This window comes from Chlorocebus sabaeus, chromosome 7 (genome assembly GCF_047675955.1).
Source record: "Chlorocebus sabaeus isolate Y175 chromosome 7, mChlSab1.0.hap1, whole genome shotgun sequence".
Classification (NCBI taxonomy): Eukaryota; Metazoa; Chordata; class Mammalia; order Primates; family Cercopithecidae; genus Chlorocebus; species Chlorocebus sabaeus.
In genome coordinates, this window is record NC_132910.1 from 102,320,970 (window position 1) to 102,347,954 (window position 26,985).

At 37.3% G+C, this 26,985-nt stretch overlaps 1 protein-coding gene across 2 annotated transcripts in view; it reads left to right on the forward strand.

The window, feature by feature from the left end:
- The window catches only part of FHIP1A (FHF complex subunit HOOK interacting protein 1A), a 264,702-nt gene that overhangs the window by 146,837 nt on the left and 90,880 nt on the right, over positions 1-26,985 (forward strand). For both annotated transcript variants that reach the window (XM_007999990.3, XM_007999992.3), the window contains 2 exons: positions 15,001-15,226; positions 26,300-26,926. In XM_007999990.3, the coding sequence (XP_007998181.1) occupies positions 15,122-15,226; positions 26,300-26,926 (732 nt within the window). In that variant the 5' untranslated portion in view covers positions 15,001-15,121. The remainder of the gene's footprint in view (positions 1-15,000; positions 15,227-26,299; positions 26,927-26,985) is intronic.

The following is a 26,985-nucleotide window of genomic DNA, read 5'->3' on the forward strand; positions in this document are numbered from 1 at the left end:
CAAGTTATCCAAATCTACTTCTAGTTTGAGTAAATTCTGCAAACAAAAGAGGGTAATTAAGTTTTACAGTACTGTTAAAGGGAAGTTATCTGTGGGTTCATGATCCAAAGTGAGAACTAAAATTTTCTTAATAGTCAAAAAAAAATCTTCCCATTTCAAAGCCGCTGCTCTGAAACTTGATTCTGTCACTTAAACCACAGAGGCCTATGTATTCTCCAAATATTGATGGGGAGGAGGATGGGGTAGAGGGAGGTTTGAGTATGATGTCTGACCTACCTTTTCTTCTTTGTTGGCTGTGTGGGAGGCCACAATAACTGGAGTAGGAGAAGCAGGTTTCCCATCAAGTTCCTGAAACCCCAAGTGAAGATATATATGAAGACAAGGAAATTTACTCAGGAATTTAAAGTTTTCCCCCAAGAGAAGGATGATCAGAATTAGGAAGTGGGAGATGATGTTTAAAAGTGAACCATTTCAGCCAAATTTATCACATGAAGTACTCTGCTGACCTGTTGAGCTGTAGAGCTTGAGGGCTGAAAGCCTTTTGCCTCTTCCATGACATTTCTCTCTTCATTTGGCTATTGGAGAATAAAGCAATGATGAAATGAGATATTTTGAAATCATAACTTACCTATGAACTTGGCCTAAATCCCATATCAGCTCTTAATTTAAAAAAAAAGTATTTACTGCAGTTCAAAATCTGAAGTCATGAATGTACTTCCACCCTGTAGTTACAATAAATGAAGCTTGATATCCTGGCCACTCACTGTGAGAAAAAAGAAAATGTGGCACATATATACCATGGAATACTATGCAGCCATAAAAAAGGATGAGTTCATGTCCTTTGCAGGGACATAGATGAAGCTGGAAACCATCATTCTGAGCAAACTGTCACAAGGACAGAAAACCAAACACTGCATGTTCTCACTTATAGGTGGGAATTGAACAATGAGAACACTTGGACACAGGGTGGCGAACATCACACTCTGTGGCCTGTCATGGGGTGGAGGGGTGGGGGAGGGATAGCATTAGGAGAAATACCTAATGTAAATGATGAGTTAATGGGTGCAGCAAAGCATCACCGCGCATGTATACATATGTAACAGACCTGCACGTTGTGCACATGTACCCTAGAACTTAAAGTATAATTTAAAAAAACAAAAAAAACGAAAACAAAAACAAAAAGATGTAATCCATTAACAGATCCATTTCTCCCGGGTGTGTGTGTGTTTATGTTAAGGAGGTTTGGTACATAACTCTGTAAAAATAGAACCACCTTTCTTACACAATTTATTTGATTCATGGTGTGATTTGTTCTAGTGTTAAATTCCAAACCTGGCTAAGCCACAGATCTTTAAATTGCACATACAGGAATGTGCTTTGTATTATAATTATTTGAGGAAAAATCTGGGACTATGCGACATGGAGAAGATGAATATGATCTGCAGAAATTTTATAAAACCAGGAGTCAAATTGCAGAATCTGATCCACAGTGGGAGATTTAATGTGAAGATCAATGTGATGAATGACCTGAATTTTTATTTATAATATCACATGGTTTTGTATTTCATAAACAATTACAAGAAAATCACATATAATTACATCTTAATTTGCTAATTTAAATTGTATTAAAACAGGGAATATATACAGCTGAATTTATGGGCCATTCCTTGTATTATTGATCAGTATCTGCCATGTGAAAGGGAAGAAACAAAAATTTTTTAGTCCGCATTTTGGGTAATTTATCTCTCAATACAGTTAACGTATCCTTTCCTTTAGAATAAAGTAATTAATTGAGATACTTTAAGTGATTAAGTGATTAGTGCTTTTTTCTTTTTCCTGGTAGGATAATCAGTTTTGTTTATGTTTCTAACATGTATTAGAATTACTAACCAGTTGGACTTGATTTGTGTAGCTAGACTTGACTTAACCAGGGAAATGGAATATCTGTAGTGGCTGAAATGCCAAGTTTCTAGACTGAGTGATACATTGTGGTGGTAGCAATGACTAGTAAACCAGTTGTTACACCTTCTTCAAGTCATTGTTTTGCCTATTTCCAATCTTTTAATCTCTCTAAAAGTTGGATTTGTGATAGGTGAAAGTTTCAAGACACTGTTCTGTTGACCTTATGGCCAAGCAAACAAACAAACAAAAAACAAATGTAGAGTTTTCATTAGAGACTGAACTGGAGGAAATCACATCATGTTTTTATCAGCACTCTTTTTATTTGCTTAAGTGAATTGCTTCCTTGTATCACCCTCGGATCTATTCCTATGCAAACAAGGTATTTATGCGGGAGTTCCTTCCTGGTAAAGCCATTCCTAAGCCCCTCTTCTGATCACAGCTGCCTATTGACTCCTGGCTCCCATCCAGTCCTCCCAGTGCTCTGACTCTTTTTCTTACTACCCATGTGACCAGTCACTTTTCTCTAGGCTTCAGTTTCTTCATCTGTAAATGGGGATGACACTCTACCTCAGTGGGTGGTTGTAAGAATTGAACAGACAATTTAGTGTGGTGCCTGGCACAGAGTAAGTGCCCAGTAAGCAGTGGCTTTTCTCACTGGTGGCTGTTACTGTTACCTGCTGATGCAAACACCTCTCCATAGTAAGCTGCTTATCCCTGACGCCTGGGACTAGATTTTATTCATATCCCCACACTGCACGTCTTGGGCTCTTGGATTAAATGCTTACTAAATCAATACATGAATAACATAAAAATGTGATCCCTACCTTCAAGGAGACCAGACTGATTATGAAATAATCACAGCACAAAGCAGAAACTACATCACCATAGGGAGGTGTAGTTAAAATAAAAGGTTTAGAGGAGAAAGATATTAATAGGCAGGTTTAAGGCAGGTACTTAGTAGGCACTTTGTTCAGCGCAGTGTTTTTGATGTTGGTAGCCAAAGGTTTTGGGATGCTGAAAATTTCTGGACATGTTCTATTTCTACTGTGAAATTTTACACCCTTCAGTTTTAATGACAACTTGTTCTTTTACTTGCACATGTGACAGGGATGGACGAGTGCTCCCTTTTAGCCCACGCAGGTGGAATTAAATCTGAGGGCATCTGTTAAAAGCATCCAGTTTCTTTTTATACTTTTGCAACCATTTACTAAATATGTTTTCGTTTCTTCTGGTTTGCTATTAGACTGAATGTATATGATAATTTCATATGCCTTGTTGTAGTTAGTGTGTGTAGATAATTCAAACATTTTTGCTTTTTTAACACTTCCATTATATACTTATTCCACTTAATGACTTTGAAAAGATTCTTTCTCCAGAGAGAGAGAGAGTCAAACTGGAATTAATTATTTTTTAATCACTTTTTTGGGACAGCATGTTCTGCTTTGTGGTTCTCCCCTCCAATCACATAAGCTAGATTTACTTGAGAAATCATAGGGGGCTCTGTTCAGGCAGTTACTTGTTTGATTCCCCCAGAGGCACTGGCCCTTTGATCTTCTACTAGTGCAACTCCTCTGATCTTTTATTCTGTAAGGTGTTTGTGTCTCTGTATGATGGATGTTTCACTGACCCAAGTAAATGGAAGAAAATTTTCTCTAGCCTTTAAATGTATTGCTTTCCTTGTTCTTTCAAAAAACATACTTTTCTTGAGTAAGAACATTTTAGAGGCATCTGGCATCAAATCAACAGAATTGTGGCCTTTAATGGAATTTGAGGCACTGTGAAGTGGTTTGATTGGTAAGAATCCATTTTTGTCTCTTTCTCCTTGACTGTGCCCCCGCTTACACAATAACAAAAACAACTCTTCTCCTCCTCCTCTTATTTTTTGAAACAAGAGTATCTGATTTCATTGAATTCTGTACTTTTTTATTTTACTTTTTTGAAATAAAAAAGTTCTTAAAAGGTTTTTATTGTCACTTTCATTTTCTTCCTTGAAGGGGAGGAAAAACTCTCAACTGTGTACAGAGTAAATTAAATTACGAGAAAAATAACCTATGGAGTTAAACAAGATGAACTGAGGTTTTGGAACAAATCTAAGAATTGCCTTGATGTTGTAGATAGTTTAATCCATGATTCAGAGATATATTAGTCACTTTGATAGACTGTTGATTTGACTAATTACCCCGAAGGCTGACTGGCTGACTGAATTGCTCAAGTCAGCTAGTAATTTTGATCAAATCAGCGAGTAATTATGGTTTTGTGCAAGCAACAAATATAGAATACTGATTATGTTAGACTAAAGAAGATGTCATTGTGATATAATCATATAAAATATTTAATTCAAGCACCATAGCGTTCTTTTTATTTTTTCTTACTCTAAGGTTTACATTCTCAGAACAAATAATAGAAAAGGTTGTGGCAACTTTTTGGAGAGAATAATTTTATTCTCTCAATAAACAATGCATAAATGTGAACGATTCTCTGGTGCTAAGGTAAATACTCTTATATTTTAAGTGTACTTTAATTATAATATGCATATTTTGGGAGCCTTCAAAACTAAGTATGGTCAGATTTTTAAAGCTGAAAGTTCTCTTTACATTTCTCATAGAAAGAAGCTAGAAAGGAGCAACTTATATGGGAAAGCTGGAAGTTACTGCTGCTAATTTCCTTACCAGTTCATTCTATAATTATTAATATTGGTATGATCAGGTCCACTAAAATCCAGATGCTTATATTTGTTTGGTTTCTATTCTGTTATCATCCTTTCCCTCACTTTTGAAAATTCTTTCTACAGAGGATGATGTTTATTATTGAATTCTAATTAGCAGTGTTTGTATGCTATATTTGTGGGTTTTCAAAACATTTTAGAAACACAGACATGTTTACTTAATGGAAAAATCTGTCTTTAATTTTACTTGAGTTGTCTGTTGGATGGCTTACCTGTATTACATTCCTTTTCTATGAAAGCAGGAAATACAATTTACTTGGAACTCTGTGTAGATTTCAGTGTATAATTAGTAACGTTTGTGAAGCCCCTCCAGGGTACTCCAGTTTTGTGTAGTAATTTCATTTATTGTATATGTTCTTGGCATTATCTGCCACTTAAAACCAGAGATTGAAAGGGAGAGGTGGAGAGAGGGAGGACAATCACTTGCAAGGTTAGGATAATTTTGAGTTTATTCTTCAGGAATTATAGATGTATACCTGCTCTTTCCCCCAGCCTCTCATAGTGTGGGTGTCTCTCTGTGCTGAAAGTAGTTCTTGCATTTGAAGACATACATTATTTTTTGAACAACCTGACCCCAAATGCCTACTGCATTGTTGGATATTCAGCTGTTTCTCCAACTTAATGAGAAAAAAAAAATGTGTTGGTTTCCAACAGATGCCTTACTAAGGGATGTTTGGTGGTAATTTTTGGTATTTTAATATTTTGCCATATTCAGTAACATCAGAACCTAGTCCTCAGATATTGCAATTTCACTCTAATAGTATTGAGTCAGATAATCAATTTTTGGTAATTCCCTAATGCAGAAAATGGAAGTGAATTATTGTGAATATATGTGTTAATAACATATAAAATTATTTTTACAAAAAAGGAACTACCTAGGTTCCTCTTTTGCTACCTAGTTGCTCTTCACAACTCCGTTGATTTTAGAAGTCAATTAACTCCAAAGTGCAGGATGCTTTCAAGGGGGAAGTAGGAACCTTGTCTATTCTTGCTCATTGTTTTCTACCTGAAGCACCAACTCTAGGGAGAAGTAGTGCCAAATGCAAAATCTATCTGAAGCAAAACTTAATTTAGAATAGCCTTTGATTTTTCTTTTCTTGCTTTTACTTTCTCTTTTTTCTCCCTGTACAAAAGACATTGATATACACATGCTAATTTAGTGGAGAAGACTTTTAATTAAAGAAGCATAGATAGCCTGAAACCATTCAAGTGTATGCCAGTCACTCTAGAGGCAAGTGTAGATGAATTGACGCAGAATATGGGAGAGTTGTGATCTACCCACTTGCTTCTGGAGGCTTATGGATAAATTAATGCATTCTTCTCCATAGAGACAGCCTCTCTGCTTGGAGGGTTGGCGGCCATCTAGTCAATAAGCCATCTTTGCTGTGGCAGAGGAGTTGCTCAGTATAAGTTGTTTCAGCTTTTACTTTTATTTCTTGGAAGTACAGCATGGTAAGTCTAAATTCTGGACCTCCAAGCAGATATTAGAGCCTCCATTACCCTTTGCTAATTGAAGGTGACACGGGGCTTTTTCTATTGTAGGGTCTCTGAAAAGGCAACAACTATTGCTTATTATTTACATCTGTATGCTGAACTAGACTTACACGTGTATGTGTGTGTGTGCTACAGCGTATGTTGCTCTAGGTACAAGGGAGATACATTGAGAATGTACTCTTTGTTGAGTGAGATACAGTACTGCTTTATTATTAACAATCTCATCAAAATTTCACCAAATGATGCTTGGGACAAAACGAAAGCTTCAAAGCAGTTAGATCTGCCATTAGTGAGTGCAATATTTTAAAGAGGAAGTTTAAGAAACTTATTTACAGGTGCGTAACGATATTTAGTTTTCAGAATAAATCTTAATCTGAGAGAATAGGTTTTTTACGAGTAGAAGAACAATCTCATAAGAAAAGCCAATTTAAGAGTTGTGGTGTAGTCAGGCGCAGTGGCACATGCCTGTAATCCGAGCACTTTGGGAGGCTGAGGTGGAAAGATCACTAGAGCTTACGAGTTTGAGACCAGCTTGGCCAACATAGTGAAACCGTGTCACTGCTAAACGTACAAAAATTAGCCAAGTGTGGTGGTGCACGCCTGTATTCCCAGCTACTCAGGAGGCTGAGGCATGAGAATCGCTTGAACCCAGGAGGCGGGAGTTGCAGTGAACCAAGATCGTGTCACTGTACTCCAGCCTGATGACAGGGCGAGACCCTGTCAAAAAAAAAAAAAAAAAAAGAAAAAAAAAAGAAAAATGTTGTGGTGAATAGTGGTCAGACTGCTCAAGTGAAGTTACAGTAAGCTGAATGCAGGAAGCTTTTCTGGATATGAGAAACTTTGTAGTGAGCTACATTTAGTTTGACTGATTTTGTTGTTCCTTAAAAAGAGGTCCTAGAAAAAATTGTTGAGAACCACTGAGGCTCCCTGAAAGGGTTTTGGGGAACCCCAGGGTCCCTCAGACCACATTTGGGGAACCACTGATCTAGACTGACAAAAACTTTGGCAGAAGATTAATTTTACAAATTCCTAGAGTTAGGAATCTCTTAGACTGAAGGTAAATTGCATACATTTAATTCACTGAGTATCGTGCAACAATAATATTAAGACAACCACTTAAAAAGTGCTTCTAAAAATAAGACTACTACTCTTCTGAATTATTTACATTTTCCTGATATGTTATTTTTGTATATATTTATTCCATTGGAAGTTAGCAAGTCTTCTAGGTACAGATGTAGTTGGTTTTCCTTTATGTGTTTTCTGTTAAATCTCTTTCAGACATTTGGTAGTCATTATGATGGAGTCAAATAGCATATTATATTAAGCTACTCTTTTATCCCTACTCATACCCATCAGGCTATACTCATTTTGCAGGTACTTTCCTTTCATATTGAGACTCAGAAGAGTCTTCAAATCTGTTGTCATTGCTATGCTTATGATAGAGCAAGTACTTTTCCTTTTATTTAAGTTGTTCTTTTGCTTTTATTTTGTTAAATAAAAAATGTTTTTGCTAAGTAGTAGATAAATATGGTACAAAATTCAAAAGTCAAAGAAGGTACAGTTTGAAAAGTGAGTCTCTCTCCATCGGCTGTCCCCTAGCCCCCAGTGCCCTGTGCTGACTGAGCCACCTTAGAGTTCTTGTGTATCTTTTCAGAAATCTTCTATGCTTTTACAATCAGATGGGCTAATACATTGCTTTTCTTCTTACACAAGTGGTGGCATACTGTATTTGCTGTTCTGTTTACATTTTGGCAACCTTCTCCTATCAGTACATTAAGAGCTGTGTCTTTTTTGTTAATTGTAACATAGTATATTCCATTACACAGAAGTACCATCGTTTATATAACCAAACCAGTATTGATGGATATGTAGGGTCTTTTCAGTCATTTACCATTTAAACAATGCTGCAAGGTACTAGTGTAATTAGTAGCTATAGTTAGAGAGGTACTGGTGGCTAAGAGAATGTGTCTGGGTCTGACCTGATAGTCTGAGTCAGACTCCATGATATCTGTGTGACTTTCATGAGATGAGTTATTTTTATTTCTGCTCTATTCATAGCAGAATTTTTGTTATCACAGAAGTCACAAAATTCCACAACTACATCTTCAGTAATACCATTAGAATGTGAATTGACTATTAGCGTGTTTTGGGACTCGATTCTCAATGGTTTTACCATGAATGCATCTTTAAAGTGGGTTTTAAACTTTTTTGAAGTGGGGCACCTCATGGACCCTTTTTAGAATTGGCTGAAAACTACGGCTACCTCTCTTCAGAAAAATATGCCCACAGTTTATGAGATTCATGGATGTATATGGAATTTTACTGTTATTTCACTAATTACACTTAGTACTTTCATGTCATGTGTGGATGAAGAACCTTTTTGAAAGGATGTTTTTCATGTTTCAAAAGGTAAGCATCACATCATCTGGGTAACACTACAGGTTGCAAAGCTGCACATGTTCACATGAAGGGATTTAAAGCACTGGGTGGGGAACTAATTCTGATTGATAAAACTGTAGATACAGGTATTAGACTAAACAGCATCACTCGTCAAAGGTACCTACTTTTCCAGAGAACATGACCAAGACAAAAACTTACATTTCTTTTTTTTTCCAGGAACATTTTTGGAAAGAACTTTATGAAGTGAGAGGGTTCTTCTTAGAAAGATTCAGAGCATCTACTTCAAGTCTCTCCTTTCAAGTTCTACCCCATAGAAGTTGTCAGATCATTTTTTTCTGCATTTACCTTAGTCAACTTTTAGGGTTTTGTGGCAGAAATCTTAAACAAGGTGTTTTTTAGCAGCTTTCAACAAAATAGTGATGTAAAAGGATGGTTTATACTATCAAGAGTACAGTGATCAGTTGGGTTGTTGGGGAGACTTTCCCCAAGAATTATCCAATTTTTAGGTTCCAACAAATCACCCTACGTTTATAAGAAACTTTTCTGTTCAATCAACAATGAGCTGATGTCTCAATACTTGCTATCAATTTCAAAATACATAATTTTTACAAGGATTTTTCTAAATCCTTGCCTGTAGGGGTTTAATTTCTTCTTTAAAAATTTTTTTAAAAATTTTGATCTTTATCGAGGTATAATTGATCTACTTAGTTTCTTAAATAGCTTTAAAATTAAGTCCAAAAACAAATTTCAGATAGGAATTTGAATATTAATTTTAATTTTTCTTTTCACATTTATTCTGCTCATCAGTCAGTTGCATGGCACATGGGTATGACATAGTTGGTAGCCTGTTCTTGTGAAACTAAGGTGTAAAATGAGGTAGGATTGTTTCATGGGATTATTAAGTTTTAGGCATCTTGTTACTATTTTGAAGCATGTATTTTCCAAAGCTGGAAACCATTTGGAATGTGTGTATTGAGAGAATTTTCTTTGCACGCATTTTGTGTGTTAACTGGTGACCTAGAAGCTGGTAGAATGAAATAAGATTCTGATTTACTGAAATGATGGACGTTGTACAGTGAATGAACTGGAGTTAAACTATGGCAAGTTGAGGGAGGGTTAAGCACAAGGTCCAGAAGAATAGGGGGCTATTAGGTGCTTGCTTTACTTTTCACAGTCCAGCATTGCCCTGTGATATTGCGGTGAGAGAGAAAAGAGAACTGGGTGAGAAGATTAGAGCACAGGAGGATTTAGGTTTAATAGGATTTTATGAGGCTCCAAGAAGAGGTTGTCTGAGGTAGTTTGACCCAAAATGAAACACCCTCCTCAATATTGCTATTAGTTATAATTGAGGGCACAAGGTTCACCTCTCTTAAAGTGTTCCCAATATTTGATGAGTCTTCATCCTTAGATGGAATTTTATATGATAAGCACATTTACAGTAATAGACTTTTTATATATTTTTTATGTATTTAGTAGCAGCCAATTTAGGGCATTCCAAAGTACATTCTCAAACAATGAATTTTTCTATTGGCAGTTGCTCAGGAAATAAACAAACAAAACCTCAACCATGGAATTATATTTACTGTGGCTGCTTCCTGTGCTGTAAGTTCCTTAAGTGAAATATGCCTTAATGGTAAAAAAGAATACAGATAGAATCCCATCTGCAACTAGAATTCTTATGAAGATTTTTGTACAAAGGCCATCATCCTTCTTTAATGATTATCTGATTACCCCTCTCCAGTTAGTATAACAGTTGTGATAAAGTACATAGAATAATGACTCAAGCTGTAAGAGACCTAAGAAATCTTACTTTAGTTCTAACTGCTTACCTAAGTGACATTCCAAAAGAAGAGTCCCATTTTTCACTCAAGGTTTCACAGCTGGTTAGAGCTAGAACTAGAGTTTTGGGAACCTACCTCCTAGCTTGAAGCTCAGATTCCCAGGTTGGGACTTTAAATTTTTAGACTTTCAGGCTTGGACTGAGTCAACAACTCTTAGCCATTATCCTTTGTTCCCTACTTTAAATCTACCTAAATTCTCTAGCCATTTCCACAAACCCATCAGAGTGATATCAGAAGGGATGAAGAAGGAGGGGTAGAAAGGGAGCCAGCTGTGCTTTCCATCAAGTATAAGGTAGTGGTTTTGGTTTGGAAACTCACCACGAAAGACTTGACTTTGCCTCCCTTTTATCTCTAGCACTCTCCTACCTGTGTTCTTGATCTCATCTTTCTTCTGCTCCTTTTGCTCCATCAAAATTCTTTTCCTTATATCTTCAAATTATGCGTGTTCATTGGTTCATTCCCATTAGGCCTGCAAATATAATCACTTTTCCTTGAATAAAAATGTTCCTTTGGCTCTGTCTCCCCTTAAGGTGGCTATCCTATTTATTTCCCTTAAGAATTTTTAAAAATTCATCATTAGAGGATATTTATTTAAATAGATAAAAGAATTGAAGGATGGTATGAGATAATATTTAAATGCCAAAATATTTATAGTTTAAGTTTAGTCTGATAGTAAGAAAGGGATATATCAAAATATAGTTACTGATAGTTCAGGAAAAAATGCGATTTTGACATATTTTTAGCTTTTCTAATTATTGTAGCTTTCCAAAGAGTCTGAAGTTGGGTAAGATGTCTATCTGGGAAATAAATTTTTACATTGGAAAAGAGATGTGATTTAGATGGCTAGAATCTGAGCTTTTATAATTATATATTTTATTATTCTGTAAGGTGGAAGCATATGTTTTGCTTTTTTCATAGTCAAATAAAAATATGTATTTTTGAAAAACAGCAAATAAAATTGATACAATTCTTTGGCCAGTGATCCCTGTCTCTAACAATATTTAATAGAATTTTTCTTTCCTTATTGATGGAAAGTATTTTTATATATAATATTAATAAGTTATAAATATGGCCACTCAATAATGTCTATAGTCAGTTCTGTCTTTGCAGTGTAGAATTTATGCTGAAATATCAAGCTGTTGTATATATATTTTGACAGCTCATCTCTTTCTTGCCCATTCCCCCAACCAAAAAACTCAACCACACCACACACCTACATGCACCCACTTTGAGTATTTTTTTTGTGTTCGTGGTTTTTTTGAATAAAGATAAAAAAAAAATCACTCCTTGGCATCTAAATGGTTTGTAGAGCTCTCTCTCAGGCATGAAACTTGAGTCAATGTTCATGTGTGACTTTACGGGAAGAACAGACTGCATGTGTGCCAAGAGTGGCAAGGTTTGCTTCAAACATTTTCGGCATCACATAGCTTAGACTGAAGAGTGTAGAGGGAAAGAAAGGAGAAACGTCTGATGATGCCATATTCCTGACAGACTCACATTTAGTACCTGCAGCCCCTTTACCTACTTACCTTGGCTTCATTCTGTCCTTTGTTCTTCTCTTGGGAGGTTTAGCTGTGATTTGAGAGTTTAATAAAAAGCTTAGAGTGGCTGCAAAAAAGGGAAAAAACACCAGTAACAGGAAAATGCAGTGTGTTGAACACCTTAGTGCTTGAGGAAATATGTCCTTATGCATCTCTCATAAAAATGGAGCCATCTCTTTCCGTTTTATTAATGTATTGCCCTGGTGACATGCCAGTGTTTTAATACTCTAATATGGAATAAGACAGAGAGAGAGAGAGAATGAAAATATCCAACTTTTTGTTGTTCTCTGGGTGTGCTAGGTAGTATTTTTCATTTGTAGGATCTTCCGGCATACTTGTTTCCTTCTCAAACTTAGCTTGTTTGACTTGCCTCATTCCTTCTTTCTCTCCCAAGTTTTCTTTATATTGTAGTTTCTTCATTCATGATACATTTTAATTCTTTAGGCATCTGTTTCAAAAGTATAGTTGGATAAGAATAAATGAAATGAGATGCACTTTTCTTAGAAATGTTACAAATTCCTTTAGAGAATAGGGCCAGCGATTATAGCCCTTAGAAAGGAGAATATAGTTTCCTGAAAGAGCACTGGACTAGGAATACAGAGATTTATATTCTGTTTCTATCAAAATTAACTTGTGCTGGGCATGGTGGCCCATGCCTGTAATCCTAGCCCTTTGGGAAGCCAAAACGGGAGAATTGCTTGAGCTCAGGAGTTCGAGACCAGCCTGGGCAACATAGGGAGACCCTGTCTGTACAAAAAATGAAAAAAAATTGGACGGGTGTGGTGGCACATGCCTGTAGTCCCAGCTATTCAGGAGGCTGAGGTGGGAGGATTGCTTGTGCCCAGGAGTTCAAGGCTGCAGTGAGCTATGATGGCTTCTGCACTCCAGGCTGGGTGATGAATTGAGACTCTGTCTCTAATAAAACAACAACAACAACAACAACAACCACCACCACCACCACCACCACCACCAACCACCACCACCAACAACAGCAAACTAACTAGTAAGCTCATAGCATTGGCTATTTGTCCCGTCTCTACTGCATTCTCGCCATTTCTGAGAAGATTGCATGTAAATTCCTTCTGAAAACTAACTTGAAGGATCTTAGCATGTTTCTGTTTTTGACTTAGAAGCAATTGGCATGATGTATGTTCCTTTCATACCTCTGAAGAAGAATCTTTGAATTCTGGAGCTGGAATGACTTGAGTCTTGTAGTTTTTCGATCTCTGGGATAAATCAAAACTTTGATTTTCTTCATTATTATCACTATGTAACCTAAATAAAAGGCCTTGACATTTTCACAGAAATGTAATGTGTAGAATAATGAGGAAGTTGATTCAGAATCTTGTTTTATCTCTTATCATTTAAAACAAGGCTGTAAATGTAAATGTTTATAAGGGCTAGTGAGGTAACCTGAATGAGGTGAAGGTTCTGGCAGTAAGATCACAGGGAGTGGCAGGGACTGTGGGGATGGGAGAATGCATTCCCTGCATATATGGGGTAGCCACTCCTGATTTTTGAAACACTAGATCGACCCAATAGTAGCAAAGAGCCATGGTTGGCAGTGGACAATGTCCATTGAAAACAAGTTTGTATTATTTGGAATTTTAGTTTGGGGAATTCAATTTTAATAAAATAAAGCTATAGAAGAAACACACAGGCATTTTTCCTTGAGTATGTGATTTGTGTACTTCTTTTAACAGGCCGTCCTTTCTGTATACCTTAACTCTCCTCCATTCTTTTTCAAAAATGTTTCTTTCCTCAGAACTATGCTTGCAAGTATTCTGTTCTTATGTCCTAAAAATTCTTTCTAAGACCTTTTCATGATGAATAGTTGCCCTCCTATTAACAGAAGTGCTCGTTTTAAATACTTCTTAACTATTTTCCAGTGTTTAATTCTATTCCCCACAAGGAACTTAACCCCTAAGTCTCCTCTGAAGCCTACTTTCTCCCATCTTACTGTTTACAGGGAGGAACAGCTGATTGGTGTTCTCCTTGTAATACCCTTCATATTACTCTGTTGAAAATGGCTACCCCCCTGTTTTCTTTTGGCATTACGAGTCTACAAACTTTTATTATGGTTTTTATTTTCCAGGGTTCTGGTAATTGTAATTACTTTTTTCTGAACTCTTCTCAATCAGTACACTAAAAAAAATAGTATTTTCAATTATACCTAGTCCTTTTATGGACTGATCAAACTGGTGAGACAAAGCACTGTCTTACTGCTTTCGTCAGTGCCACACAAATGGATCATATTCACCGTACACTCTATGACCTCAATTTCTTTTTTCCCCTACTTACTCTCTTGTAGTCAGGATTTCTTTGTTTTTTTTTCCGTGTTTCACTTTTCATTTGTAAGTGTGCTGCCTTGCACTCACACCTAATAAACACTATCTTGTTTTTGATGGATCATTTCTATCTCTGATTTGTCAAGGTTACTTGGAATTCTATTATTTTTCAGAAAAGCTAGAAACTTTAACCTAGTTTATAGCCACAAAATGATTGAGAATCCTTTCAATTCTGACAGCCATTGATTTAAAAAAATATTCAATCAAATTAGACCCAGGAATCTGGGTGCTGTTTTATAATACCTCCCCCAAGTTGCATCAAGCCATTTATTTCTCTTGCTATTAACTCATGGTTTTCCTGTTACTGGGTGTTTTTAAGCTCTGCAAACATTGGTATCATAATAGGTTGGTGCAAAAATAATTGCAATTTTTGCCCTTGAAAGTAATGGCAAAAACTGCAATTACTTTTGCACCAACCTAATAGTTTCTTGCTTGATTCTAGAAACTAGACTTGAACTTGAGTGATTTAGAATAGTAATTTTGGGGGGTTGTGGCTAGTTGTAGTGGAGAGAAGAAACCCAATAATTGTTTCATTTATTCATTTAGCTTAGGTAGTATTATTATTTTGTATTTTCAGTAGCAAAGTAGGAGAAAATAGGAGAGCCTTTAGATTGAGTGTATCTGTTTTGTAGATTTTTTTCTATGTTGGACTTTAAGAATGTCTAAGCTTTGATTTAAATTTAATAGTCAGTGTCCTATTTAATTTATGAACATAATAAAATTCATTTTTTTTTTTATTGCCATTACAGGTTTTGGAAGGTGACAATGAAATGTGAAGAAGTTCCATTTCTCAAACCTGAAAGTTAGTGACTGCTACCAAATTTTAATGAAAATTAAATATGACTTAGAAGTATTGATTTATGAAGTCTTATGATGTCATCAGTTTCGACAGGAAGCAAACTCCAGCAGGCTGTGAGCCTACAGGGAGTTGACCCAGAAACATGCATGATTGTATTTAAAAACCACTGGGCACAGGTAATGTATGAATTCCACGTTTTTTGCTGGTCTCAGTAACCCCAGGGGCCTCTATCACACTGAATCAGGGTTTCCTACCTCTGTGATAGGTAACTAGATTTCTAGAAACATAGGGAGGGAAACTCTTTCAGGTAGGAAGAAAAGTAACTTTTTCATCTTGCTTTCCTAGAATAGGTATCTGGTCAAAAACCGAGGTTTTCACAAAAGCAATTAGGGTACATGCATGTTCCTTGGATATTTTTAGAAGAACAGCAGTTGTTCCTTAAAGTGACTTTTATATCGCTTTGCAATATACTTGACCATAATTACATCCTCTCTCTTCCTCTCTTCCCTGCTGATTTCCATCCAGTTCTTAAGCTCTAATAATACTAAAATACACATTTATTAAACATTTACCAAGTACTCTGTTGAGTACTTCAAATGCATTATGTCATTTAATCTTCTCTACAAACCTGTAAGGTAGCTAATGTTAGCTTCCTCATTTTACAGAAGAGGGAACAGAAAATTACCGAGGTTAAATAACTTGCTTGAGGTTATGCAGCTAGTAAGTTACTAAGCCCGTTACTTAGGCTTTGGTCTCTTGACTCCAAAGCTCATGTGTTTGATCTCTGTGCTCTACTGTTTTGCGGCTGGTGGTCCCTGCGTAACTTAATGAAAAATCCCTGAGTATACCTGAATATATGTCTTCATTACAAAGTGATTACAAATTTTTTTTTTATTATTTACTTTGACTTCTCTGATCTGCTGTGTGGATAATTAAGGGTTGAATGTTCAGAAAATTTACTATCCTGCCCCTTAGGGAGTTTATAAGTAGTAAAATAAATAAAATTGGCATTCTTTACTACTTGCCCAACATTGCACTCCCCAGGTGAGCTGGTAAGTGGCTATTTATGTGACAGTTTTTAAATGACTACCCAGTTCCTTCCTGTGGCTGGAAACAGCACACGGGTCAAAGCGCTGAGCCTGTAAATTGCAACAATTATAGGGGACACAGTTTAGATCAAAAACGAGCAAAATCAATTCTGCTTCTGAGCCGTTTATACTTTGTAGCTTCTTGTTACTATCCAGTATAAACCTTCTCCGATATTTTGTGCATTCTCTGACTTTTTACCGTTAGAATTTTAATGAATTTGCTATGGACATTAGGGCACATATGCTTTAGTTAAGGGAAGAAAGTAATTTAGGAGTTTTCGAGATAATTAGAGTAATAACCTTTGGCTTTGCACTTTTATAAATATTTTAAAGCAGTATCTCCAAAGCAAGGTGGTGAACCCTAAGGAATGAGCCCAGTAGTCCATTGGGTGTAGGAAGAATATTTTAGAAGGTCTGTTTCTATCTTTACCTTTTACAAATTTCTGTTTTGTGTTTAAAATGTACATTATATAATTGTATATTAGTACCTGTATGATTACTAATTTATTTAGTTACTTGTGCTCATTTAAAAAATCTATTAGTGCACAATCATATGTTTTTAATTGAGAACATTTTCAGCTCCAGTCATTTCATTAGGCTGAAGAAGTCTATCCTACTACGTAGTCTTCACTCCCATCCCCATTTTGTTTATTTGTTTGTGTATAATACCTTGGGTTATAATCATTTCTCCTGGGGTAACTGTCATATGATCCATTTAGTATTCTGTGCCACTTTCCAAAGACATGATACATCATCAGCTTCTTGATCATGTGTAGGTGGGTCATCTGCCCTGTCAGATTCTGTCCCTGGCAGGCTTTCTCCAAATGTAAGGAATGTGTCAGTACAATGTGTCACATTGTTGAAAGACTATTGGTCCCAGAATCATAGTATTCATTTCCATAACAATACAAATGACTTCAGTATTTTCGGACATTTTGGGTTCTCTGAAGCACAGTACAGATACATAGTACTCTCAGTGCAGACAAGTCTTGAGTTGAAGGTAAGGATAACTTTGTCAAAGGGGATGCTGTTTAGTTGTTAAATATTTTCTTTTATAAAGTTGGGACACTCATGGTCTTATTGTTGACTCAGCCATTTCTTTACCTTTGGGCAGGTGTTTTTAACCTTTTTTAGGCTTAACGTTTCCTTTTAAATAAATTCAGAAAATGCTCTCAGTTGCTGCCTGTGGAGGCCCTTGAGGGCCTTTCTGTTATCTTTGTGAATGAAAATACTGGTTGAAGAAATTTATGTGAGTGTCAAAGTGTTATTGTTCAATGGAGATTTACTGAGCCCACTCCAGGCATGTCACTGTAGGCATCACAGGTGGGACTTGAGAATGTATAAGCCTTGGTCTGGGCTTTAAAAAATGTATAAGCTGATTCAGATGACAATGCAAGATACATTATTACAAAATGGATAATCATTATTACATGAATTAAGTCAAGAGAAGGGGCTATTATGGCTGGAAATGACCTAGGAATGGAGAAAGTGAGATTTTGCTAGGTTGGCTGTGGAAAAGGAAGGTTTTGATGACAGATAGGAAAAGAATATTTCAGAGAATGGATACTGGGAACAAATGCTCAATTTTAGCTTTTTTGGATGGTAAATATAAAGGAGGGGAAGGCAAAAAAATCATAGCCAGGCAGAGATATGGGACGAAGAGTAAGATAAGGAATGAGATCTTCAGGTGGTGGGAATGAATGATACTTACATATTGTTTTGGAGTTTCATGCATTAGCTCTTGGCTGTGAGTTGTTGGGCTAGGGTGGGTGAAGAGCAGTTGCAGAGGATTGGGAAAAGAGCTCAAGTCTGATATAAGCTCCTAGGCCTATTGTGACTGCAGCCCCTGGGTTCCCCTGAGGCGATGCAAGAAAAATCTGTAAGGCTGGTAGGGAATGAGACATAGACAAAGCTGGAAAGCATTTTATTTGCCCAGATGCCCCATTACCTGCCCAGTGCAATGCTTTTTTAAATGTCAAATTAGGAAAAAGTGTTGGCCAGGTGCTGTGGCTCACACCTGTGTTCCCAGCACTTTGGGAGGCTGAGGCAGGCAGATCACGAGGTCAGGAGTTTGAGACCAACCTGGCCGACATGGTGAAACCCCATCTCTACTAAAAATAAAAAACTTAGCCGGGCATGGTGGTGCGTGCCTGTAATCCCAGCTACTCGGGAGTCTAAGGCAGGAGAATCTCTTGAACCCAGGAGGTGGAGGTTGCTGTGAGCTGAATCTTGCGCCACTGAACTCCAGCCTGGGCGACAGAGCAAGACGTCTTAAAAAAACAAAAAAAAAATTAAAAAAAAAGAAAGGAAAAAATGAAGGCAACAAAAGCCTGTGGTATCCCGAGTTCTATTCGTTAGGAGACTTAAGTACAAATTCAACATAATTAACTTGTATTTGACAGGTTCTGTTCTGCTATTTGTTAATCGCTTCTATTCCAGAGCTTGAGTTAAAGAGCAAACACTGATGGAGGAGGTCTGCTTGCCCACTTACACCTTAGAGCCTGTCAGAGGCAGCTAGTTATACAACCAGCCGTCATTCGATCAGTCTGTGATTCAGGGGAGTTGCCAGCAGAGAGACCTTAAATGGCCCAGTGGTGCACTTGAGGTTCCAAACTGTTTCTGGGTCCAGTGATCTCATGGCATCCCAGAATCATTCTAGAGTATACTTTCAGGAATGGTTGCATTCTTAATAGTGACACTGAAGAGTCTGGGCTATAGAAAGTAGCCCCTGACTTCCTCTCACCTTCTGAGATGCCATCTTGTCCCATAAGTTGCCAGAGTGATGAATCTCAAATCCAGATCTGTCTGGTTCATTCCTCTAATTGAACCTTTCAGTGGCATCTGGCCACCTACAGGCCAGGATGGCACACATAATTTGTTATGTCCTGGCTTCTGTTACTCTCTGCCTCTCATTTAATCACCAAAAATGCAAAGTTGCTTGGGGTTCCTAGCCACCCCATCTCCTGGCAGTGTCCATCATGCTGTTTCATCCCTCTGTGCCTTAGGCACTCATTCTTCTTTCTGCCTGAAATATTCCTCCCACTGGTTAAATGCCTACTCTTCTACAGGCCTTATTTGAGGCATCATTTGCTCTAGGAAACCTTCCCTGCCCTCTTTCATGCTCCCACCCCATGTTCAAGCATTAACCTGAGTATTCTATCACTCTTACACCAATCACCTTTTAATTTAATTACTTATATTTTTAGAGAGAGAGTCTAGCTATGTTGCACTGGAGTGCAGTGGCTATTCACAGGTGCGATCATGGCATGCTACAGCCTTGAACTCCTGGCTCAAGAGATCCTGCTCCCTCACTCTCCCAAATAGCTGGGACTGCAGATATGTGCCACTACATGTAGCCCAACCACTTTTTATTAAAATTGCATATACACTATCTTCTTCACAAACTCATTACAAGCTCCTCAAGATCAGAGGCCATTTGTAACTGATATTCCCATCGCCCAGAACAGACTGTGACATATAGTAGATGTTCAATAAACGATTGAACTGAAAGGCAGTCAGAATGAAATACAAGTTTAAAAGACCTAGACAACTTAGGAAACAGCTTTCAATGTACACTAATTTTAAAACATTGTATAATTTGCCACCAGCAAGATCTTTGGACTTGCATTAAATGATCTGGAAGAGTGTGTGTATGTGTTTAATTTTTATAGTAGTCTGTAAGAACAGTTTATAGTCTAGTAGACTGTTGTTTTTATCTCTTGCCTTTGTGTCTTTGTTTTTATCTGAATGGAAGAGAAGACAGAAACAGTAAGAAGCATTATTAGCCCACCAGGCAATAAACTATTCAACTAGACTGCCATGTGAATTAAATTCCCTATACTAGTTATTTTTGATGGCACAGTTGTACTTTCTGAAGCTTCATGGACCTTGTTCTATTCATTTTCTTTCTGCTCCTTTCAAGCATTGAATTTCAAAAGGTCTCTGCTCCTAGAACCAGGAGAACAGAGGAGGTGGGTTAAAAAAAATCAATTGGAAATGCACATTTCTGTCTTTGCTTCTAGTTGATTAATAGCCCAGAATGACTTCTGTCTACCTTTAGCCTCTAAAAATAAGCTGTTTAAAAAATTTTTAGGCTAAGAAAATGTCAGAGCTCAAATAGAGTAATAGTGATGGATGAGGAAAAGTCAGTGGGTTTAGTAACCTTTTTCATCTTGGAGAGGGGTAGGGATGGGAAAAAACAGAACCATCTAGATTGGTTAATTAAGTCAAATGTCTTCCCACAATAGTCAAAAATAGATAATATACTTGAGGTATGGTATCTTGTGTAGAGCTCCAAGTAGCCCAAATCTAAAGTCTAGAGCATCCATGCATGGATTTGACACGTGTACTATATTTGAGTCTCATTCCCTTGCTCTGCTTATCTCCATTCTTTCGCTCTGTGCCTTGTAGTAGACTAAATGACAGAGAAAAATTAAGTAAAGCCTTTGAGAGATGAACAGTTGGGAAGTATTAGAGAACTCTGATTAATTTTCTAAATATCTTAGTAAATTGATGTTTGTTAACATTTCAAAAAGTTCTGTCTCCCTTCCAAGGCTTACAGGTAGCTCTAGCCTTGATGGTAGAAGTTAAAGTGAACCAAAGGTATACTTCTTAAGTTAGAGGACTGAGGCATTAACTTGCACTTCTGTCAGACTCTAAAGCGGTTGAACATGGCTGGGTGCGGTGGCTCATGCCTGTAATCCCAGCACTTTGGGAAGCCGAGGTGGGCAGATCACTTAAGGTCAGGAGTCTGAGACCAGCCTGGCCAACACGGTGAAACACTATCTCTACTAAAATACAAAAGTTAGCCAGGTGTGGTGGCACATGCCTGTAATCCCAGCTACTTGGGAGGCTGAGGCAGGAGACTTGCTTGAACCCAGGAGGCGGAGGTTGCAGTGAGCCGAGATTGCACCATTGCACTCCAACCTGGGTGACTGAGAGAGACTCCATCTAAAAAAATAAAAATAAAAATAAAATAAAAATAAAATGATTGAGCATGTTGAAATGTCAGCAGCTCTCCTACTGTGTGCTTGGTGGTAAGTTTGATTTTTGCTGTGGTTGAAATTAGTGTTCTTTGAAATATTATTATTTAGATCATTACTCATAAGGCCTTTCCATAACTGTTTTATCCAAGATTTAGGCAAGCTTCTGGAGCTCAGGACTGGAGTTGACATTAAAAACCTGGTGTTAAGTGAATACGTATTATAAAGCTGTTATCTTAATGTAAAAAGAAGTGACTTGGTAGAGGTCTCCCTGTGGAAATAGATGCATAAGGAACACTTAATACTGAAAGACACAGCTGTTAAGTCATGAACAAGGGCTGCATGGAAACTTTTGTGTTGTTATTTGATACATTAAGTGGAATTTGGCTTTAGACAGCTAAATCTTGCCCTTCAGTGTGTTGGAAAATATTGCATAGTAACTTGGTTTTTTCCACAATGCCACCTTATTTTAGCATTCCAAAGGATTTGGAAGTATGGGTTTTACACATAAGACTTTCTTAAAATAACTAGGCTCTAACTTTGGTAGCATAAATAATCACCTACTGATACATGCATGTATGTAAGACATAGAACAATATTAACTGGAATCAAAGCTAGTCTCCTGAGAGAGAAATACTTGTGTTTATCTTGAAGGGTAATCATTTGTAGCTGAGGTACAATTATGTGATTTATGTAGAGCTTCCATTTTGAAAGCATTTGCACTTGCTGTTTAGAATTTGTGCCCATTTGAAATTTGGGCCAATTATTACTGGCTCACAGGGGCCATCATAAGGGATAAGGATAGGAGTATCTGATACTACTTAATGAAAGAAACATGCTATTTATTAATCTTATTTAGCCCCAGTAATTCTCACATTTATAAGTCAAATGGCTTTGAAATTAGGTTAAATTTAGCTCTATGAATTCGATATTTTTAACAGCATTGTTCACGCTGTTGATTTTTATGTGTTTCTTTCTTTTTGGAATTGTGATACTTTACATTTAGGATCTGTATGTGATGAAGGCTAATGGTGCACTCACACACACACACACACACACACACAGGCACACATGTCTGTGTTTCTTAAAGTTTGTAGATTAACAAACATCTAGCTATGATCCGCAAAATGTTTAAGTTGCTATTTCTGATCTCAGCTGGTTTACTTAATTAATGAGTGTGGGCTTTATAAGGTGTTGATTAGTTTTTTTAAATGGTATTTTTCAGCCTAACAAAGTAAATTTGTTTTATACTTTGGAAATATTTGCAAAGTATATTTTGCTTGCTTTCATTCTTTTAGCTACTGAGATCCCCTCGGCCCCATTAATTGTGTTTTTTCTTCCTCTAAGCTGAATCCTTGAGGCTGAGTCTAGAGAGCTGAGAAGAAGCCAGGTGTGGGAAATGAGGCAAGGTCGAGGGTAATCAGGAGTAGACCAGGCCTGGGGGAGCCACTGTGAGCAGCATGAAATCGTGGCATCCATAGCCCTGGAAGGTAAAAGTTGGTGTGTGGGTGGAACTGGCAGCAAGCAGAAATCAGGGACACAGAAATATTGGAGTTTGATGGGAGTGATACGAAAAGAGGGCACAAAAGGAAAAAATAAGGAAAAGTCCAGGTCATATCAGAGATCAGTTTATAGAAACTGAAAGAACTATGACACCATTGGAGTGAGAAAGTTGGGACTTGGGATAGAAGTTCTTTGGCATTTCAGTACAAATTGTGCTCTAGTCAAGAAGCTTCTTAGGCATTCCTGCCAATATAGGAACCGGTCCCAAGGTTGGGCCACCAGAGCCCGCTAGTAAAAGCAGGTCATGGGTGTGTCTGCCTGGAAAGGAAAAGGAGGTACCCTGGGAAGGTCCTAAGGAGAGAGGTTAAGGACATGTGGCAACACAAGCGTAATCAGCACTTTGCTGAGCATTGTGTGTTTCATGACTCACATAGGTTGGTTATAACACACCCATCTTCCAGGCAGTAAAACCAGTGGGCTAGGGCTGGGTCTTCAATGTATCTGCTCCATCTGAAGACAGTATAAGGGAACTACTTTAAGAGAGTAAAGATGCTTCAGTTTAAAAGCTGCTAAACAGTTTGCATTCTGTATAAAAATCTTAGTTCTCTTTTTAAGGTTTTTCATAGCAAAAAAAGGAGGTCTGTAAAGGAATGAATTGGAATAAATAATATAAATGAAGGTTAATTAATGAGAAAAATACAATTTATGGTTACGTAAATAAAGACTTTTGCTGTGTCTTACATATTTGCATGCACATATATAGTATATATAAAATATACATATGCATATGTATAAATTTATGTTGCTTAGAAATTGCTGAGACTTAAGAGAGCTCTAATTGTTAATTGTTTTTAACTCAATGGTTTAGTCTTTTTTGGACATTAGTACGTGATTACTTTGTCTACCTTTGTTTTTATTTGTATGATGAAATTAGATAAACTTACAGGAAAGAATAAATAACCTTAAAATCTCATTTATATCTTTTTAGACTCACTTTTAATCATATATCTACTTGGCAATGTATTTGCTTTTTAACTTACATTTTAATGATAGAAAATGAATTTACTTAGTGTTTTTTTTTGATGGCTCTATTGTATGGTGATATAACATATTTTGATTGTAATTCTCTTATTCTTGACCATTTGAGTCAATAGTATTTTTTTCATTATTGGAAAGTTGAACATGTTTTAAAAAATTATTTTTGGATTGTTTCCTTGGGGCATTTTCCCCAAAGTCAGGTTAACAAGTCAAAGGGCAGGAACAATTTTATAGCTTCTATTACATATTGCCAGATTGTTTTCCAGAAAGATTGAGCTAATTTGCTACTCCACTATCAATGTATAAAGCAGAGCCCCAGTTTTAGATAGTTTAGACAGTCTGGGCACCCATGAAAAGTATAATTACATTTTTACCCTGAGGTCTAGCTGTAAAGATAGTTCTCATAAGTAAACTCGATATATGGACTTTGAAATTATAGAACTGATAAGGCATGTCTTTTGTTCTTCAGAATGTGGAGGCTTGAAGTTAGGGACTTTTGGGGCTGGACAGTGTGTGGTGTGGAGGTAGAGGGTCCCTTTGGACCAGTGTGGTACTGTGATTGCATTCTATTGAGTTGTTGGTAAGGCCCAGAACAAAGGGATGGGGGAGAGCCAGGTCCTGGTGTTTCTGCTGCTAGGACGGTCACCAGGTGCAAGGAATCCTGAAGGGTTTGGTGGAGGTTGTAGGATAGTGGGTGTACTTTGGAGTCAGGCATGCAGCAAAGGAGAAGAGGATGTCTAGTGGCTGTCCTGTGGCCACTAGTCAGTGGGCCAGGTACTCCCTGGGTAGGGGCTAGCCAAAGGCCTTCCTTTTTTTTTTTATTAAAAATGTCAACTCAAGGGTGTTGGAGTGATTTTTTGCCTTTGTGACACAGCATTATCAACTTTATAATGGAAGTCAATGGAGATTATAGATTCTGTGGAAATTCTTTTATTTTGTAAGGGTGGACTTGCCTGGTCTATAAAGATTTTTTTTTTCCATTTCTGACAAGGGAGAGACAGACATTTCCCTGAGAAATAAATTTCCCTCATTGCTCATGCATGCTGACATAGCATTATGCCTTTGCCAGCTTCCCCAATGACTTGCAAAAATTCTATAACCTAAGTACTCGTACAGAACATGTAACAGCACATCATAGAACTGGACCCGGAGGGTACTGCAGAAGACACATAGATTCCATGCAATTCAGAAAGGCAAACAGGGACAAAGATAAAGTCATTGATAAATGTTTGGTTGTTTAAAAATTATCGTATGTGTATATTTTCAAAGGAGTAAATGGAATGAGTATTATACCAGAAATTCTAAGTCTTAAAGTTAAATGGAAGTTGAGATAAAAAATTGTTTTAGTTTCCAGGTTGCAAAGTAGAAGTATCTGTTGGCAGAGAAAGTGAGAAACCTTCAAATGCTAGCAGCGGGAAAGGAGAGAAGCTGACCAGGGCTGTGAGGTGACCTGTTTAGGGATTTTTATTTAAATTGTTAATTGAGTTTTTTTGTGGTAAAGTATATATAACAAAATAGGCCACCTTAACCTATTTGTTTTTTGTTGTTTGAGGCTGGAGTGCAATGGCGTGATCAAGGCCCTTATTGCAGCCTCAACCTCTTGGGGCTCAAAAGATACTTCTACCTCAGAGTCTCAAGGCATGCACCACCACACCCAGCTAATTTTTACAGTTATTTTGTAGAGACAGGGTATCACTATTTTGCCCAGCCTGGTCTTGAAGTCCTAGGCTCAAGTGATCCTCCCATCTTGACCTCCCAAAGTGCTTAATTACCAGCTCTATTTCCAAAACTTTTTAATCACTCCAAACTTTAGGGGTTTGTTTTGTAATTGGTTGTCTCAGAATTTTTAAGCTTAAAGAAACACAGCATTCAAACCTTTCATTTTTCAGTTTCAGTATATGCCACATGTTAGGGTTGATTCTACTAGTTGTATGTCACTTGTTTATCAGTTTCCTTTAATCTTTTCTGTTGCTGCATGTTTGGTTGAAGAGGGCATCCATCCAAGTAGGAAAGGGAGGATATTGTTCTGCCAAGGGCATATGAGTAGCTGTGTTCCTCTGCTGAGATCTCCAGAGCAGTTCTATTTGTAGGAGAACATGGGTAGCATGGTTTTCTTGTGCTTATTTAATGTATTTTAAAATTAAAAAGTTATACATCTGTAATCTAGAAAAAAATTTAAGAGTTTGTCATGACTTTGAACATAAAAATGATTATTTTTGCATATTTTTCACATACGTCTTTGACATAATTGATTATTATGCATCTAACATCTACAAATAGCTTGCTTTTTTCATCTAACATATCACTTACAATTTCTCATTTTCCTCAATTATGTTCATAATAAAGAATCCAAAGAATGCATGTAGCTTAATTTATATCCATACTATTTTCTTTAATATTTAGATTGTTGAAATTTATAACTGTGTAAGTAAACATCTTCAGACATCTTCTTTCTATAGTTTAACTCCTTCATTTTAGCGTTTGAGAGGGAGACACACACACACACAATGCTCACACATATCTTGTTGTGGGCAGTGGCTCCTGCATTTTTGGTGAAGATTTGGTAAAATCAGTGGTGATGTGTTTTTGTAATTATGATAAACATCAGATAGATGACAAATGTTTGACTTGGTTACAGGTTGTGAAAATCTTGGAGAAGCACGACCCCTTGAAGAACACCCAGGCAAAATATGGGTCTATCCCTCCAGATGAGGCCAGTGCTGTGCAGAATTATGTAGAACACATGCTCTTCTTGTTGATTGAAGAGCAAGCCAGGGATGCTGCAATGGGGCCGATTCTGGAATTTGTGGTCTCTGAGAACATCATGGAGAAACTTTTCCTTTGGAGCTTGAGAAGGGAATTTACTGATGAGACTAAAATTGAGCAGCTAAAGATGTATGAGATGTTGGTCACCCAGTCGCACCAGCCTCTGCTGCACCACAAACCCATTCTGAAACCTCTGATGATGTTGTTGAGCTCTTGTTCAGGAACAACCACCCCCACTGTGGAGGAGAAGCTGGTTGTCCTACTCAATCAGCTCTGTTCCATTCTTGCCAAAGATCCGTCCATTTTAGAACTCTTCTTCCACACTAGTGAAGACCAAGGCGCTGCCAACTTCCTCATCTTCTCCCTTCTGATTCCCTTCATTCACCGAGAGGGGGCAGTAGGCCAGCAAGCTCGGGATGCATTGTTATTCATCATGTCTCTCTCTGCTGAGAACAACATGGTGGCCCATCACATCGTGGAGAACACCTACTTTTGTCCAGTAAGTCTCTCTCCTTGGCATGTTTTCTACTCAATCCCTTTTTTCTCTTCTGTTGCTAA